A 15,571-nucleotide genomic window follows, 5' to 3' on the forward strand; every position below is an offset into this window, starting at 1 on the left:
GTTGAAGAGAGACTGCATCGAGGGATGCGATATCCCCTTTGGCATCGACACCTTTGAGGCGTCGATGCCAAAGGGGATGGTGTGGCTATGGGCTCGCCCTTTGGAGTCCTCTTCGCCAATTTTTTCATGGGGATGGTGGAGAGAGAGGTCTTCAGTACTACCAGAAAGCCTCCCATATACGTTCGTTATGTAGACGATATTTTCGTCCTCGTGAGGGACCGTAGGGAGCTTGAAGACCTGAGGAGCAACCTACAGCGCGTCTCCAGCCTAAACTTCACTTCAGAGAACAGCATCAGTAAGCAGCTCCCTTTCCTAGATGTAAAGGTTGAAGCCAGTTCTCAAGGTTTTAGGACCGGAGTATATACCAAGCCCACCAACCTAGGACTCTGCCTCAATGGTAACAGTGGATGCCCTCAACGCTACCGGAGGTCCACAATCGATGCCTATGTCAGAAGGGCCCTGACGCACTGTAGCGATTGGGCCCGAACACACGCAGAGCTCGAAAGAGCGACGCAGGTCCTGGTAAACAATGGCTTCTCTAATAGAGAGGTGCAAATCGCCATCAACAAGCACCTTGACAGATGGTATTCAACCCCAGCAGAGAAGCCAGGATCAAAATTTTCTACAAAAACACCATGTCCACCCACTATAGAGCCGACGAGGAAGCCCTTAGAAAAATCATCTACAAAGATGTGAAAACCACCAACGACAAAGACAAAATAGATCTGGTTATTTTCTATAAAAACATGAAGACATCCCAACTCCTTATTAAGAACAACCCCATGCCAGAGGACACCGGAACTTCAGCGTAGCCATCTCGTGTGTGAATACTCCTGCAGAAAAGGGAACTGTGAAGCCCTCAGTGAAACATACATAGGGATGACTACAACGAAGCTCACGAGGCGCCTCACCTTTCACCTCTCCAATGGTGCTATCAAGCAACACCGCGAAGACGTACATCAGACCCCACTGACAAGAAAGAATTTGGAGGAGGGCATCACTATTTTACAGACAGAAACAAACCACACACGCCTTCATATCCTAGAAGCCTTATACATAAAAGATAAAAACCCTACCATGAACAAACAGACTCCGGACCCATTCACTATCCCCACATCAAAAGACATCGAGGTCAGCTTATGGCTCACAGCCACTAGGCCCGGGGGCGACGCTTCGCGTCCTGCTTCCTGATTGGTCAACCGGATCAGCACTGAAGTGTTTGTGATCTGTGTATTGTGTATTTATAATCATTTCCCACACACTGTACTCACTAGCACTGAAGATGCCTAACTGTTAGGCAAAAGCTCTGCATAAAAATTTAGAAGATAATTCCTATGCCTTTACCTATACCACCAATGCTATTTGGCCAGGTAATTAAAGAACTTAGCACGACATAGTGCGCCAGCATAAGAAAAGTCGAGAATGTCAGCAAAAAACTCGTGAACGCAGAAGCTGCTGCAAACTTTAATATATATATATATATATATATATATGTATATATATATATACAGTAGAAGCCCGATTTAACGAACTAATTCAGCCAAGGTCCAGTCTGCTAAAGTGAATTTTCCGCTAAATTGAAGGTCGTTTTCGACCCCCTAGTTAGTGGAATTTTCCGCTACCTTGAGCTTATTACTGCTAACTCTGGTTCGGTATTTGACTCCCTACGTAGCGGAATTTTCTGCTATATTGAGCTTTTTTTTGCTAAATCCTCTCGGTCATTTTCTCATATACTATAGTAGTCTGGATGGTGTTATTGTTGTGTTGTTGCAGAAAACGTAGTTCGTTATAGAAGTGTTTTTCGTGGTGATTACTCTCGCGTACTGATTTTGAATTTTCCCATCAACTTACTGTTTCATTATTTTGTTTTCCTATTATACCGTCTATTTCTACTTGAATATATTTCTGCTACAATTATACTTTATACATATACGGAATTATATTTTATTGTATATATATTATAGTACGTATATATATATATATATGTATATACCTCCAAAATACTAAATTATAAATTTTTCCTTGACTCCACCACCACAATTTGGTAACATTGGACTCTGAGACACACATGTGGCCAGTTGACTGAAAATGCTCAACTTAGCGGACCATTCTCGCTAAATTTAGCTATTTCCGTAGACGCCCGTCTGGCCAGCTAGCGGAAAATGGTCAACTTAGCGGACCATTTCTGCTAAGTTGAGCATTTTCGTTATTGCTATTTGCAGTTCGCTAATTTGAGCTTCCGCTAAATTGATATCCGTTAAATCGGGCTTCTACACATACACGTCTGTCTATATACTAAGAGCTCTCCCCCCTTATAAGGGAGGTAGCAAAGTCAAAAGGCACAAACCCACTCCCACCCATTCCAATTTAAGATATATAGATGTGTACATTTCTTTTTTTCAATCCTGGTATATTTGGTCTTATCAATAATTTTACTGGTGCAAGTACCACCAACCTACTTCTTCTCAGTTTTCAGTCACTTCTACTTTTCAGCCCCTCCAAAAAGAAGTAGTAAATGTTTATTTATTGGATTGAGTTGCAGTTTATTTAGACCTTCAAGGTACACCCTGGTCAAGGCTATGTTTTCCATGTTGTCTTTCATAGAGTGTAAGTGGGAAGGTCTTTCCAATAGAATACATGGAATCAGTGCTAGAAGTTAAAACAACAAAATATATAAATTGTATGCTTGGAAAACTGAATTTCGCTCCTTTTTTAAACTTGCCTTCATGTACAGTAGTCACCACTAAAATTCCTGTCACCTCTCCTGAATTTATCTATATGAATATAACTTAAGTTACTGAGCATTTGATATATTTTTCTATACAACAGTTGGTGGACAATAAAATGGGTAATTTTTTATAAATGAAATTTTATTACAAACTACAATGGAAGTTATATATGCATAATTAATTTCAGGAGTGACAGGCTTTGGAGTGACAGTTATACATGAAAGATTTGGTAGAATGCAATGCTACTCTTGAGATTTTAGTTAAGTAGCCACAGGGGCAAAATTATAACCCATTTAATATGGTAATATAGAGATTTTGTTCTGACAGATTTTGTTATACTGCTGAGAAGAGGGTTGTCATGAGAATAATTTCATTATGAAGTCTGCCTCTGCTGCATAGAATTGCTTGGCATAAGTCAGAAGAAAATTTATGATGTATAACATGTTGAAAGAGTTAAATGCAATACCTTTGGGCTTTTTCTTTACAGGACAAATTAATCTTTTGTGAGACTCTCTGTTCACAGTTGGGTTTTCTTTTTTCAGATATGTCTGTACTTAATTATGACTTTTGTATGATAAATGAACAAATGAATTATTTATACTTTGGTGCACTTTGTTGTCAGCAAATATGTAATACTTTGATCTTGGTATGATTGCATGTAAATGCAACTGGATGTCAGCCAATACTTGTGCGAGTTCAAGAATAATGTGATACTTGCATAAATTTGAAAACCGTTTCATTCTTCCACTAGTGCATCCCATCTTTTGGTCTGCCAGGTTCATGCCTATACATGAGAGTAGTTTGAAACAGCTAAGAGAAAGATAAATTATTCACTTTCATGGGAGATGCATCTCAAGGTTCTGCAAGATTTTTCAAAGCACATCAGACTCTTGTAGACCAGTAGATTTATACAAGCACCTCATTCTTAAACATTTATTTTTACACCAGTTACAAAATGAACATGAGTTGCTGATATTAGTATAGTTGGTGGAAAGGCTATACCTATCAGGCTTTTGTGCATCATGGACAAACAGCAAGGAACTGGTTATATCCAATGTTTGCCCCACCCCTCCACCCTTTCTCTGCGTGTATACACATATAGTCTGTGGTAGCATTTAATGACTTGGGGGACTGTATACTTCATACTGATAAGCAGCTACACTGTTAAAGACCAGCATTTACTCAGTACCCATCCTTTGAAATGTGTATTATGTGGTTATCAAGCATTATTTTGTGTAGATAACATTCATTATGTCTTTAATTATTTTCATACAAGTACAGTAATTTGAAACTTAACAAGGGAAGGATTGATCATGCAGATTTGAAGTCAAGAAAAGAATTTATGGTAAATGTTATTTAGTTTTTGTCATATTTTTCTCACCACTGTATTAGAGGACAGTCATTGTCAAAGAAATCTGTATGTATTAGATTTCAATTTCTGGTTTTTAAGCCTTTGAAACTAGTCATTTTTGTTATGGTGCTATGCATTTTGTGACCCACAGATTATTGTTTTGTAGAAAAATTTCCGAATTGTAAAATTCATCAATGAAAAGATTCCAAAACTGTTTCTTCAGAGCACATGCTGATCAATAACTGCAGCTTGGTGTTTTCTTGACCACCATATACAACTTGTGATGCTGAGTGGTTACAGAAACATAACAAAGTCTATTATATTACCACTTCTATCCAGGTCTGTGAATTCAAGTGTGATCTTTCACATATTCTAAAAATAACACTAGTTCCTAAGTGCTGAACCATACTTATTATAAAAAGTTAATGGAAAAATGCAAATTTATCTTTGCTGGTCTTGCTTTGGTGTATAAATGTGTGTTTGCAAGTGGACTACTACTAATGAAATTACAATTAAGTTGGATTTGAATGATGGCATGTTTGAAAACAATTTATCCACTCTTTAAAACTTTCGTTTATAAGAACCATTTAGAATTTAAAATAAAATGGATATGCATAATAGTAAAGCTATTTTATATTTCAACAAATTTTTATATGGCAATGAAATATCCCAATAGGTGAAAGGTAGAATGTTGATATTACATGGTTTGTTAGTCAATGGGGATGAAGATAGAAAATAATGTATGCTTCACTGTATGTGGCCCTCTATATTGATATGATTACCAAGAATGAAAATTATTTGATGCACATTTGAATCTCTTCACAAATCAAGTGTGAACTCAAGAGGTAGGTGAATATGACAAAACAGCCTTTAAAAGACTACTGGGTCTTAAACTTTTGCAACAAAGGCAAACTGTAGACTCTGTTATTTTCTTTCAAAGGAAATAAATCTTTACATTTTCTATGACTGAAGTTAGAGTAATATATGTCAAATTGTTTTACCTGTGTATACTTTGCGTTAAGCATTTGCTATAAATCAAATATGCCAAGTATTAGTAGCACTGATGTCTGCAAAGAGAGGAAGTGCATCCAGTCATCCAAATGCAGCACAAGCTAGACCAAAGAGGAAGGTAGCCATGCAAGACAGTGATGTAACAACTGTGCAGCTATTTAAGCTTGTACTCTATAACCACATTTTCAACCATTAAAAAGTATCATTGGCATCTTGACTTTCCTTATATTCCATTCATCCTTTATTATATCACCAAACTCAGATCCCTGTATTATGTAACAAGATACTGTATTGCAATATATATTCATAACAGTAGCAATTTTTTTTTTTTTTTTTTTTGCAAAGAGAAAGTGCTCACAAAAGAAAGGAATAATGTAAAAGAATGCTGTTTACACAGGTATTACCATACATACTTGTAAGTATGAGATCATTATCTGGTAGAAAGGAAATTGAGAATGGGGAGAAATAAAGGGAATGTAGCTGAGAAGTACTAAAGGTGAGCAAGTGCAAGAACAAAGGAAGCACCTGAGAATAGTAAATACATATACCAAAGGCTTTTTCCCCCTTACAAGGGAGATAGCCAAAAATCAAAGGCATAAAAACCATTTCCACCCATTCCATCCCTAATACACTCCACTCCCCTCCACCCTCTACCCTCCCTCTTGTCTTGGCACCTCCTGGATGATGGGTCATCCCTGTATCTTGTCCACTGCCCTGGGTCAGTAGTAGTGCTGCAAGACACAGCAAGGCTGCTTCATTAAACCGGTGACCCCCCTCTCCATCCTCCCATGCAGAAAATGAGAAGACGGGGAGAAATCCCTTCAGGCTGCATCAAAAATTTTCTCACACATACTTCCCCACCCATTCCACCTCATGCATCACAACACCATCCATATTCAACCATTTTCCATTCACCCCTATCTTCTGTCCTCCCCTGTCCTTCTTCAACAGACATTCCCCTCTTCCCCAAAGCTCCTTTTACCCCCATCCATCCATCTCATCGTAAGTCACCCCCTCATGTTCACTCCCTCCACATCTGCCTTCCATACCTCTTTTACTAGTCTTTCTTCACTCATTTCCATGTGTCCAAACCATCCCAATACTCTTTCATCCACCCTATCTCCTAACTCCCTTACCACCCCCATTCTCCTCCTCATTTCTCACTCTTATCCAGCCTAGTAACCCCTATCATACTTCTCAGACACCTCATCTCAAACTCCTTCTCTCTTATGTTCCATGTTTCTGCCCCATACAGTGTTGTCGGCACAATCACTCCTTCATACAATCTCCTCTTAGCATCCATTCACAAATGCCTATTTCTCATTACACTTTTTAATCCACCAAGGCATTTACTTACTTCTCTCAATCTACATTCTATCTCCACCTCCACTCCTCCCTTTCCTGTCACATTCACACCCAAGTATCTAAAAATATCCACTTCCTCCAGTCTCTCTCCCTTAATGCTCACTTCCAGTCTGTTGCCACTTTCACTACATGTACATCTCATCACCTTACTTTTACCCACATTTATCTTCAACTTCCTTCTTTCATACACTCTCCCAAACTCTGATCCTGTTACAAGCATAGTGTCGTCCACAAACAACAGCTGGCTCACCTCCCACTTTTCTCCATTTTCTTTCCTAAGAAAATGGAGAGTAGTAGTGAAGGATAAAACCAAAACTTGAATAGTACTGGTATTTTTCAAGGAGAAAGTATAGTGGCTTTAAGTACTCGTACCTTTTCTTTGTTTTTCCATCCCCAGATACCTATTTCTTATAACTCTTCATTCCTCTCAGACTCTATAATTCACCTTGCTCCTAAATTCCTTGCTTCATGAGACCCCAAATATGTAAAAGTTCTCCACTTCCTCCAATCCCTCGCCCTTGAAATTCACCTTAAACCCACAATCATCCCTCCTTGTACATTTCCATCACCTTTTGCCCACATTTACTTTCAGCTTTCTTTTCTCACTCTCCCAAACTTTGCCACAAATTGTCTATCCTTCAGCCCAGATTCAATTGCAGTGTCATTTGCAAACAACCACTGGCTTGCCTCCTACTCTACTCACTCACCATTCCTTATATCTCCTCACTGGTGCAACATTGTCCTAAAGGATAGAACCACTGGTTTTCTGTAATGAAATAATACTTTTCCATACCAGATGACATTTTTTTTTTATTCTGTCAAATTTCTTGGCTATTTAGCTATTTCAATCATCTCTGTAGCCATACCAAATCCATTCTCCTGGTTCTCTCTCACATGAGACCCACAACCCTCATCCCTGTGGTGCCCCTTTATACCAACAGGGTTATAGATCACTTAACTCCTATACTGGGTGATACTTTTATTCTATCATCTCCATGGCACTCCTCAGTTGTGAAGAATTGACAATGTTACCTGGTATCATACTGGTATAGAGATAGAAGAATCTTCTTAACAGTTTATTTCTAGTACCCATATATATACATTTAGCCACAACTATACAAAATATAAACTCAGTGTAATGCCACTTATCACATAGGTTTTAAGGCATATTAATTCTTCCTTTAGAGTTCAGTCCACTAAAATGCCAATCAATCAATGTATTGCACAAGCTCTCTAGCAGGAGACATGTGGCCAATTCAAATTCAAAACAAAAATTAACATATCTATGACTGAGCAGCAGCAAATCGGGCAGAAATGTCTTTCCAGTTGGCGACCTTCCAGATGGCATTTACATAGTCAGGGCGAACATTCTTGTACTGAAGATAATAAGCATGTTCCCATACATCAATGCCAAATAGTGGAACTAAGCCCGTGGTTGCTTCCAGAGGGTCCTGTTAAAAAGAATATAACTTAAAAATTCCATCCATACACCAAGGGCTTTTCCCCCCTTATAATGGAGGTAGCTTAGTCAAAAGGTAAGTACCACTCAACCATTTCACTCCCATTCACCACCCTTCCCTCCCTCTCATCTTAGCTCCTCATGTAGGATGGATCATTCCTGTATTCGTCCATTGCCCTGGGTCAGAAGAAATTAGCAAGACACAGTACATCCACAGCAAGGCCATTTCAATTAATAACAACAACCCTTTCTCCACTTCCCCCCTTCCCCCATATGGTACAAGGGGAGAAGTCCTTTCAACTACAACAAAATTTCATTCACCCTTAACCACTCCCCATTCCTCCCATCCCTCGCCCCCTCCTATCATTACATCACAATACCACCTATACACAGCCATTCTCCACTCACCACTATCTGCTGCCTTCTCCCTTCCTTGCTCTTTCTCCATCTATCCTCCATTCTCAAATTACCTTCCACCAAAAAAATATCTTATATTCCCCCACTCTCTCCCCAAAGAATATATATACAGGTACATACATATACCAAGAGCCCTTTCCCCCTTACAAGGGAGGTGGCCAAAGTCAAAAGGCATAATTCCACTCCCACCCATTCCACACCCCTCCCTCCCTCTCATCTTGGCTCCTACTGGATGATAGGTCATCCCTGCATCTCACCCATCACCCTGGGTCAGAAGCAATGTAACAAGACACAGCACATCCACAGCAAGGCTGCTTCTTTTGATCAGCAACCACCCTCTCTGTCTCCCCATGAAGTAACATTGAAGATGGGGAGAAATCCCTTCAGGCTGAGTCAAAATATCATTCACACATAGCCACTTCCTAACACCCCCTATCTCCCACCCACTCCATCCCATGCATCACAGTATCATCCATACACATTCTCCACTCACCCCTATCTTCTGCCTTCTCCCTTCCTTCCTCAACAGACACATCCCTCTTGTTCAATGCCCCTTTTACCCCAGCCATCTCATCCTCTGTCATCCCATCATGTTCACTCCAACCACCTCTGCCTTCTACACTTCTTTCACTAATCTTTCTTCACTCATTCTTTCCATGTGTCCAAATCATCCATACAAAACTCTTTCATCAACCCTGTCTCCCATTTTTTCCACTCCTGCTATCTTCACCTCCTCATTTTTAACTGTCCAACCTTGTAACCCCTATCATACTTCTCAGGCATTTCATCTTAAACACATTAAAACCCTTCCTCTCTCATGTTCCATATCTCTGCCCCATACAGTGCTGTTGGTACAGTCACCCCTTCATACAATCTCCTCTTAATGTCCATTCCCAAATGTCTATTTCTCTAATGCCCCTAGATCCCTAAGAACATGGAAATCAACTATTCTTAATCTTTTCCTGGATAAAACTATAGTCCATTAAATCTTTATCAACCACCCTTCTATCCACCACCCTCTCCCAAAGGCTTTTTCTTCCTTAAAAGGGAGGTAGCCAAAAAACAAAGGCATAAAACCACTCCCACCCATTCCATCCCCTACATACTCCCCTCCCCTCCACCCTCTTATCTTGGCACCTCCTGGAAGACAGGTCATCCCTGCATCTTGTCCACTGCCCTGGGTCAGAAGCAGTGTCACAAGACATAGCTCATTCACAGTAAGGCCACTTCATTAAATTGGCAAACCCCCCCCCCCCCTGTCCCCTCAAGCAGAAAAGGAGAAGACGGGGAGAAATCCCTTCGGGCTGCATCAATTTCTTTTTCATAATACTCCCTCCCCCCACATCCCCCATGCATCACAGCAACATCCATACACAAACATTCTCCATTCACCCCTATATTCTGTCCTCTCCCATCCTTCCTCTTTCCCAATGCCCCTTTTACCCCATCCATCCATCTCATCCTAGGTCGCCCCTTCATGTTCACTCCTTCCACCTCTGCTTTCCACACCTCTTTTACTAATCTTTCTTCACTCATTCTTTTCATGTGTCCAAACCATCCTAATATTCTTTCATCAACCTTATTTCCCAACTCCCTTTCTACCCCTGTTTTCCTCCTCACTCTTTCCAGCCTAGTAACCCCTATCATACTTCTCAGGCACCTCATCTCAATCACATTCAAACTCCTCCTCTCTTATGTTCCATGTTTCTGCCCCATACAGTACTATCAGCACAATCACTCCTTCATACAATCTCCTCTAAGCATCCATTCCCAAATGTCTATTTCTCATTACACTTTTTAATCCCTCTAGGCATTTACTTGATTCTCTAAGTTTACATTCTACCTCCACTCCTCCCTTTCCTGCCACATCCGCACCCAAGTATCTAAAACTATCCACTTCCTCTGGTCTCTTTCCCTTAACACTCACCTACAGTCTGCTGCCACTATATACCAAGGGCTTTTTCCCCCTTACAAGGGAGGTAGCCAAAGTCAAAGGCATAAATCCACTCCCACCCATTTCATCCCCACACTCCATTCCCATCCACCATCCCTCTTTTCTTGGCTCCTCTGGGATGACAGGTCATTCCTGCATCTCTCTCACTACTCTGGGTCAGAAGCAATGCAGCAAGACACAGTACATCCACAGCAAGGCTATTTCATTTAATCAGCGACCCCCTCTCTCTATCCCCTCTTAGATAACTTCATAAGCATTATAGTTGATGCTAATAACTTCTGGTAAGTAAATACAAGATTGACACAAATAGTTACCTAAATACATAAGAAAACTAGTCCCACACAGAGTGCCATATATAAAGTCATCTCTAATGCCTAATAAATATGCACAGTAATCCAAAAAAGACCAAAGTATAAAATTATCTGTTACAAAGTCTGATGATCCTTTTATACTGTATTACATTATCATGTTGATTATAAGACAAATGTACTGACCTGGTTAGCACAAGTTGCAACCTGCAGAGTCTTCTTCTGTTTGTTGTAACCTAACCAACCCCAACCTGAACCTTGAACAGCAATTGTTGCTGCAGACACTTGAGCTTGCATGTTCTCCAGGCTTCCAAAATCTTTCTTAATAGCAGCAGCCAGGGCCTCTGTTCAAAAGAAACATTATATAAATATTTTTATCAACATAATGAAACTAATTTTTAAAATACACATGAAATGTTTAAAAATGTGCACAATAAAAAAGTTGACATGGACTTTTGTGTAAACTTTACATCTATGTTTTCTGGCAGCAATAAGTGAGTTGAGCTTGGTATCATAAGTTTCAAAGTCCAGTGCCTGCCTTCCACCCCATCATTTAGGTTACATCAGTGAACTGTAAACTCTTGAGGAGGAAAGTCTTTCTTCATTTGTCTCTCCTTCTGCCCATTATTTCAATTTTTAATCCACCTTAAAATATTTTAATTTTACCCACAGTATTCAGAATGAGTAGAATTAAACTCTCAATATAAGACTTGTCATTTGACCATGTTACAAGAAGGAAAATATGATACAGGGAGCTGTAAAGGTATCTCAACAAGGAACTTACAACCTTAAGTGTGCAGCAAAGAAAATATGTGATGTGGATTGTGTGGTGCTCAGTTTCCCCAACTCTGATTTACTAGCTACAGACCTCTGTCTAGTACCCTTACATTTACCTCCCTCACCACATTATCCATATATACAACAAACAATCATCATGAGACATACACAATCCTGGCATAGCCCCCTCTTCACCTCAAACCATTAACTCTCCATTGCCTTTCTTCACACAAGCTTTACTACTGAAGTAAAAAAAAATTTGACAACCCTCAACAGACAACCCAATTAAGAAAGATGCTAACAAAGAAGAACGAACAATGACATGAAAGCTCAGGAAGCCAAAGCAAAAAATGATAGGACTAAAGAAAAAGAGTTTTTTTTTAGAATTGTAAATCAGGTGAGGAAATAGTTTCTGAGAAAACAAGAAATCAGTATTATACAGTAGGCATATCATAGAAACTTAGAATAGCATATGTGAATGTTGATGGTTTACTATCAACTAGGTTGGAGATGACTACTTAGGATAAATTCCCCGAATATTTTGTGTCTAGTAGAACTAAATTCCCCCAAAATTTTTATATACAGTTGGGGAACAACATTTACACCTCCTGGAGAAGAATTAAGATAAACTGAGTGGAGAAATGTCTGTGGTGAGAAGTGACAAAGGTGTAAGAAGCAAATCTAAGTGAAGGCAAGGCTGAAGCAATTCACCTAAATATCAGTACTAAAGGGCAAATTAAAAGAGACTTCATGGTGACATATGTTTCCCCCATGACAAGACCTTGGGATGAAAGTTAATATCAAGAAATATTGATGGATACAGCTCTTTTCCAAAAGAGAAATATATAATAAAGTAGTAACATAGTCCTTATTGGAGATTTTAATTGTGGTGAGGTCAACTGGGAAGCAAGCAGCAAAACAGATTCCTGGGGAAATTCCCTGTTGAGTATAACAATGGAAAACACAATGACCCAGTGGGTACAGGAAATGACCAGGGTAAGAGGAGACGACACTCCCACAAGATTAGATCAGATACTAACCAAAGAGCCAGGCATCATCAGCTCCTTGAACTACCTTTGCCCAATAGGAAAAAATTACCATGTTAGTACTGAATTTCAGCTGGAGAATGAGGAAATAGGTCCAAGGAATGAAATCACATAGGTAAGGGCAACTCAAATTAAGGAGAGCAGATTATTTAGGGTTGAGAAAATTCTATGAAGAAACAAACTGGTTCAATGCTTGTACCAATATTACTGTGTCTCTTCTGCCCTGGGATGCATTTGTTAGTGGTAAGGTATCAGTCAAATGAAGCAGACTCATCACTTTTGAGCACATACACTCATTTTTTTTTCTATAAATTATGCCCAGATGTCAAGCTCAGATGACAATGAATATGACGCTTCAATTAGAAGCTTGGATACATCAGATGAGAGTGCAAGTTCATCTGATGATGGCTATTCTCTCTCAAGTGAAGAGGAGGTGGATGTACAACATTGGTGTTAACATGATGTGTCGGAACAAAACATGCTTCCTCCATCAACATGCTTCCCATTCACTGGAAATCCTAGAATATTAATTGTAAAGTATAAATAAAAAAAATAAAAAAAAGTGTGTAATTTCCTATCACTTTTGATTCTTAAGTTGGGAAAAAGGCAATAAATAAAAATGGGAAGACGAGTTATCTCGTTTTAGCAGTAAATGGTATCTTCAAAATAAAATTCTAAGTAAAATATTGGTAATAAATAAGAAGAAAAGTTATTTCTATAATCAGCATGAAAAATACCATAAAAAGAGCAATAATTTTTTTCTTAAAAAGAAATGTTTCCTCCAAAAAAAGTTGCCGAGTTAAGTGTTAAAGTAGCGTTCCATTATATAGATGAAGAGATGATGAAAAAACTCATCGAAACACTATTACGTCCAAGACTGGAATATTCATCAGCAGTATGGTCCCCACATAGAGTGAAGAATATAAGCAAGATTGAAAGAATACAAAGAGCAGCAACCAAACTGGTCCCCAGCCTGGCAGATAAACCATATGAGGAAAGACTAAAAGTACTGGGTCTACCAACTTTGAAAGACTGAAGAGAAAGAGGTGACATGACTACAGTGTTCAGGTCACTAATGGGGATAGACAGCAGTGATAGAAAATATCTGATTAAAGATGGGAGGGCTTTAAGAGGTTATGGAAGTAAAGTAAGAGAGACATGTTGAAAGAATGTGAAGAAATACACTTTTCCATATATTAATATATGTTGAATAGCTTAGAAGGTAATATAGCCCAAGCTCAAACAATACATGAGTTCAAATCTAAATATAATAACTGGCAATTAATAAGTTGGAACCGTACATGAATTTGAGTCTAGGTATATTAGAGAATTAGAGAATAGTAGATAGGACCCAATGAGTGTTGCTCCTTTCCTATATACTACAATTAGATAAATATATAACACATCTCTGTTAACCCTGCCATATGTCTTCTCTGTTCCAACTCCTATCATCTATCTGTATACTGAGAGCTTTTTCCCCCTTACTAGGAAGGTAACCAAGTCATAGGCACATATCTATGCCCACCAATTTCATTCCCTTTCACCCTTCCCATCTCAGCTCCTCATGAATGACAGATCATCCCTGCACCCACAAACTACCCTAGGTCAAACACAATGCAGCAAAATACACAGGGATGACCCGTCATCCATTCCCACTCCTAATCCTTCCTACAGCCTTCCCAATTCCACTTAACAAGCTGCTACGCTATACCTCCCTACCACTAGTAGAGAAGGGATTATAAATATATACATAAATACTTTTGACTGAAGAGTGAGTTACACTACATGGTCTTTAATACAATGGTTGCAAACTTACCATCAGGTTCTCCTCCATCAGGTGAAAGGTTATGCCAAAATATAGTGTGATTCACATGGCCTCCCCCATTAAATTTGATGGCTGGTGCTAAACTTATAATTGAAGTGACATCACCTAAAATAGACAAGAAAAATATTAGACAATGGGTTAAATAAAACAGGGATTTTCTTCCAGTTGGATAAAATTGTCTGGCAGCAGCTAAAATAAACACCCAAAATCATAAAATGAAGTGAACAAGTTAAAATATCCCCAAAATAGTTTACCAAATAATCTTTAACACTTTTGCCATGGAGGAGGTTTCTTTCAGCTGAATAAAATTTCCCAGCAGCAGTTTTAATGAACATATATGGTCATATGAGTCACACATTGCATTGAATGGGTTAAATTAAAAGGGTATTACAACCAAAATGCTACCAATTCATTGCAATATTGGATACAGTGTCAGTGAGTGCAGCGTGAATTTTCATGTTATTTTATTTATAACACTAATAAATACACATGATCATTATAATATCATACCTTTATGCTGAGCCTCTGCTAGTTTCTCCTCAGCAACATTGAGATTGTTCACATAGGTCTGGTGATGCTTGCTGTGGTGAAGCTGCATGATCTCTGCACTAATAACAGGCTCCAGCGCATTGTAATCATATGGCAAGTCAGGAAGAGTGTGCTTAGCCCTTGTCACAGATGCAACACTACGAAGTGCACTGAAATTATTGGTTATTAACTTTTCCAGTGTCGGAAGCATCTAAACTTGTCCCACAATGATGCAACTCTTTGTTGTAGTTTTCTTCACTTTGTGAGACTGTTCCCCTGCCTTACTATATCCCATGAACTACAAGCTACATTCAAAATAATGGACTTAACTATGTGACTCACTGCTTAGAATTTATTGTATTCTCATCTAATGATGTTATCAAATCTCAAAAAAAAAAAAAGTAAAAGTCCCAAGGATCTTAATATTTATAATTAGCAAAATTGTTTGATAAAAAATTAAAAGCAACTTCAAGCTTAACATATCGGTAAATAACGTTACCTATTGCATAGGGTAAATGTGCGGCTGGACAACATTATGCTTCGATAGGTTCACATTCACAAAGATGTTCCCAACTACGACGCTACTCTCTCCGAAGAACCGTACCTCTGGATTCTCAGCAGACGATGTTGCTCGACACTTTGCACGTTCCAATAATAAATGTGACGTGTTTCAAGAGCGTTTTTTAAACATAAAGTATTCAATATTCTTATATAACGATGTAAAGATAATACATTAATATTATAAATATTGTAATACTTTTTGTGTTTTTTTCAATATATTTAGGAACTCCGTTACAGAAT

At 38.8% G+C, this 15,571-nt stretch overlaps 1 protein-coding gene across 1 annotated transcript; it reads right to left on the reverse strand.

The window, feature by feature from the left end:
- Positions 1 to 7,519: 7,519 nt before the first annotated feature.
- Positions 7,520 to 15,413, reverse strand: Sod2 (superoxide dismutase 2). The gene is made up of 5 exons (XM_076201743.1): positions 15,270 to 15,413; positions 14,753 to 14,940; positions 14,234 to 14,347; positions 10,781 to 10,938; positions 7,520 to 7,907 (listed from the first exon to the last, which is right to left on the reverse strand). Exons 1-5 carry the CDS (start codon positions 15,302 to 15,304, stop codon positions 7,740 to 7,742), a joined length of 663 nt encoding a protein of 220 aa, XP_076057858.1. The 5' UTR covers positions 15,305 to 15,413; the 3' UTR covers positions 7,520 to 7,739.
- Between the last annotated feature and the right edge of the window lie 158 nt (positions 15,414 to 15,571).

This window comes from Oratosquilla oratoria, chromosome 18 (assembly GCF_046742065.1).
Source record: "Oratosquilla oratoria isolate Oo_2021 chromosome 18, ASM4674206v1, whole genome shotgun sequence".
NCBI classification, from domain to species: domain Eukaryota; kingdom Metazoa; phylum Arthropoda; class Malacostraca; order Stomatopoda; family Squillidae; genus Oratosquilla; species Oratosquilla oratoria.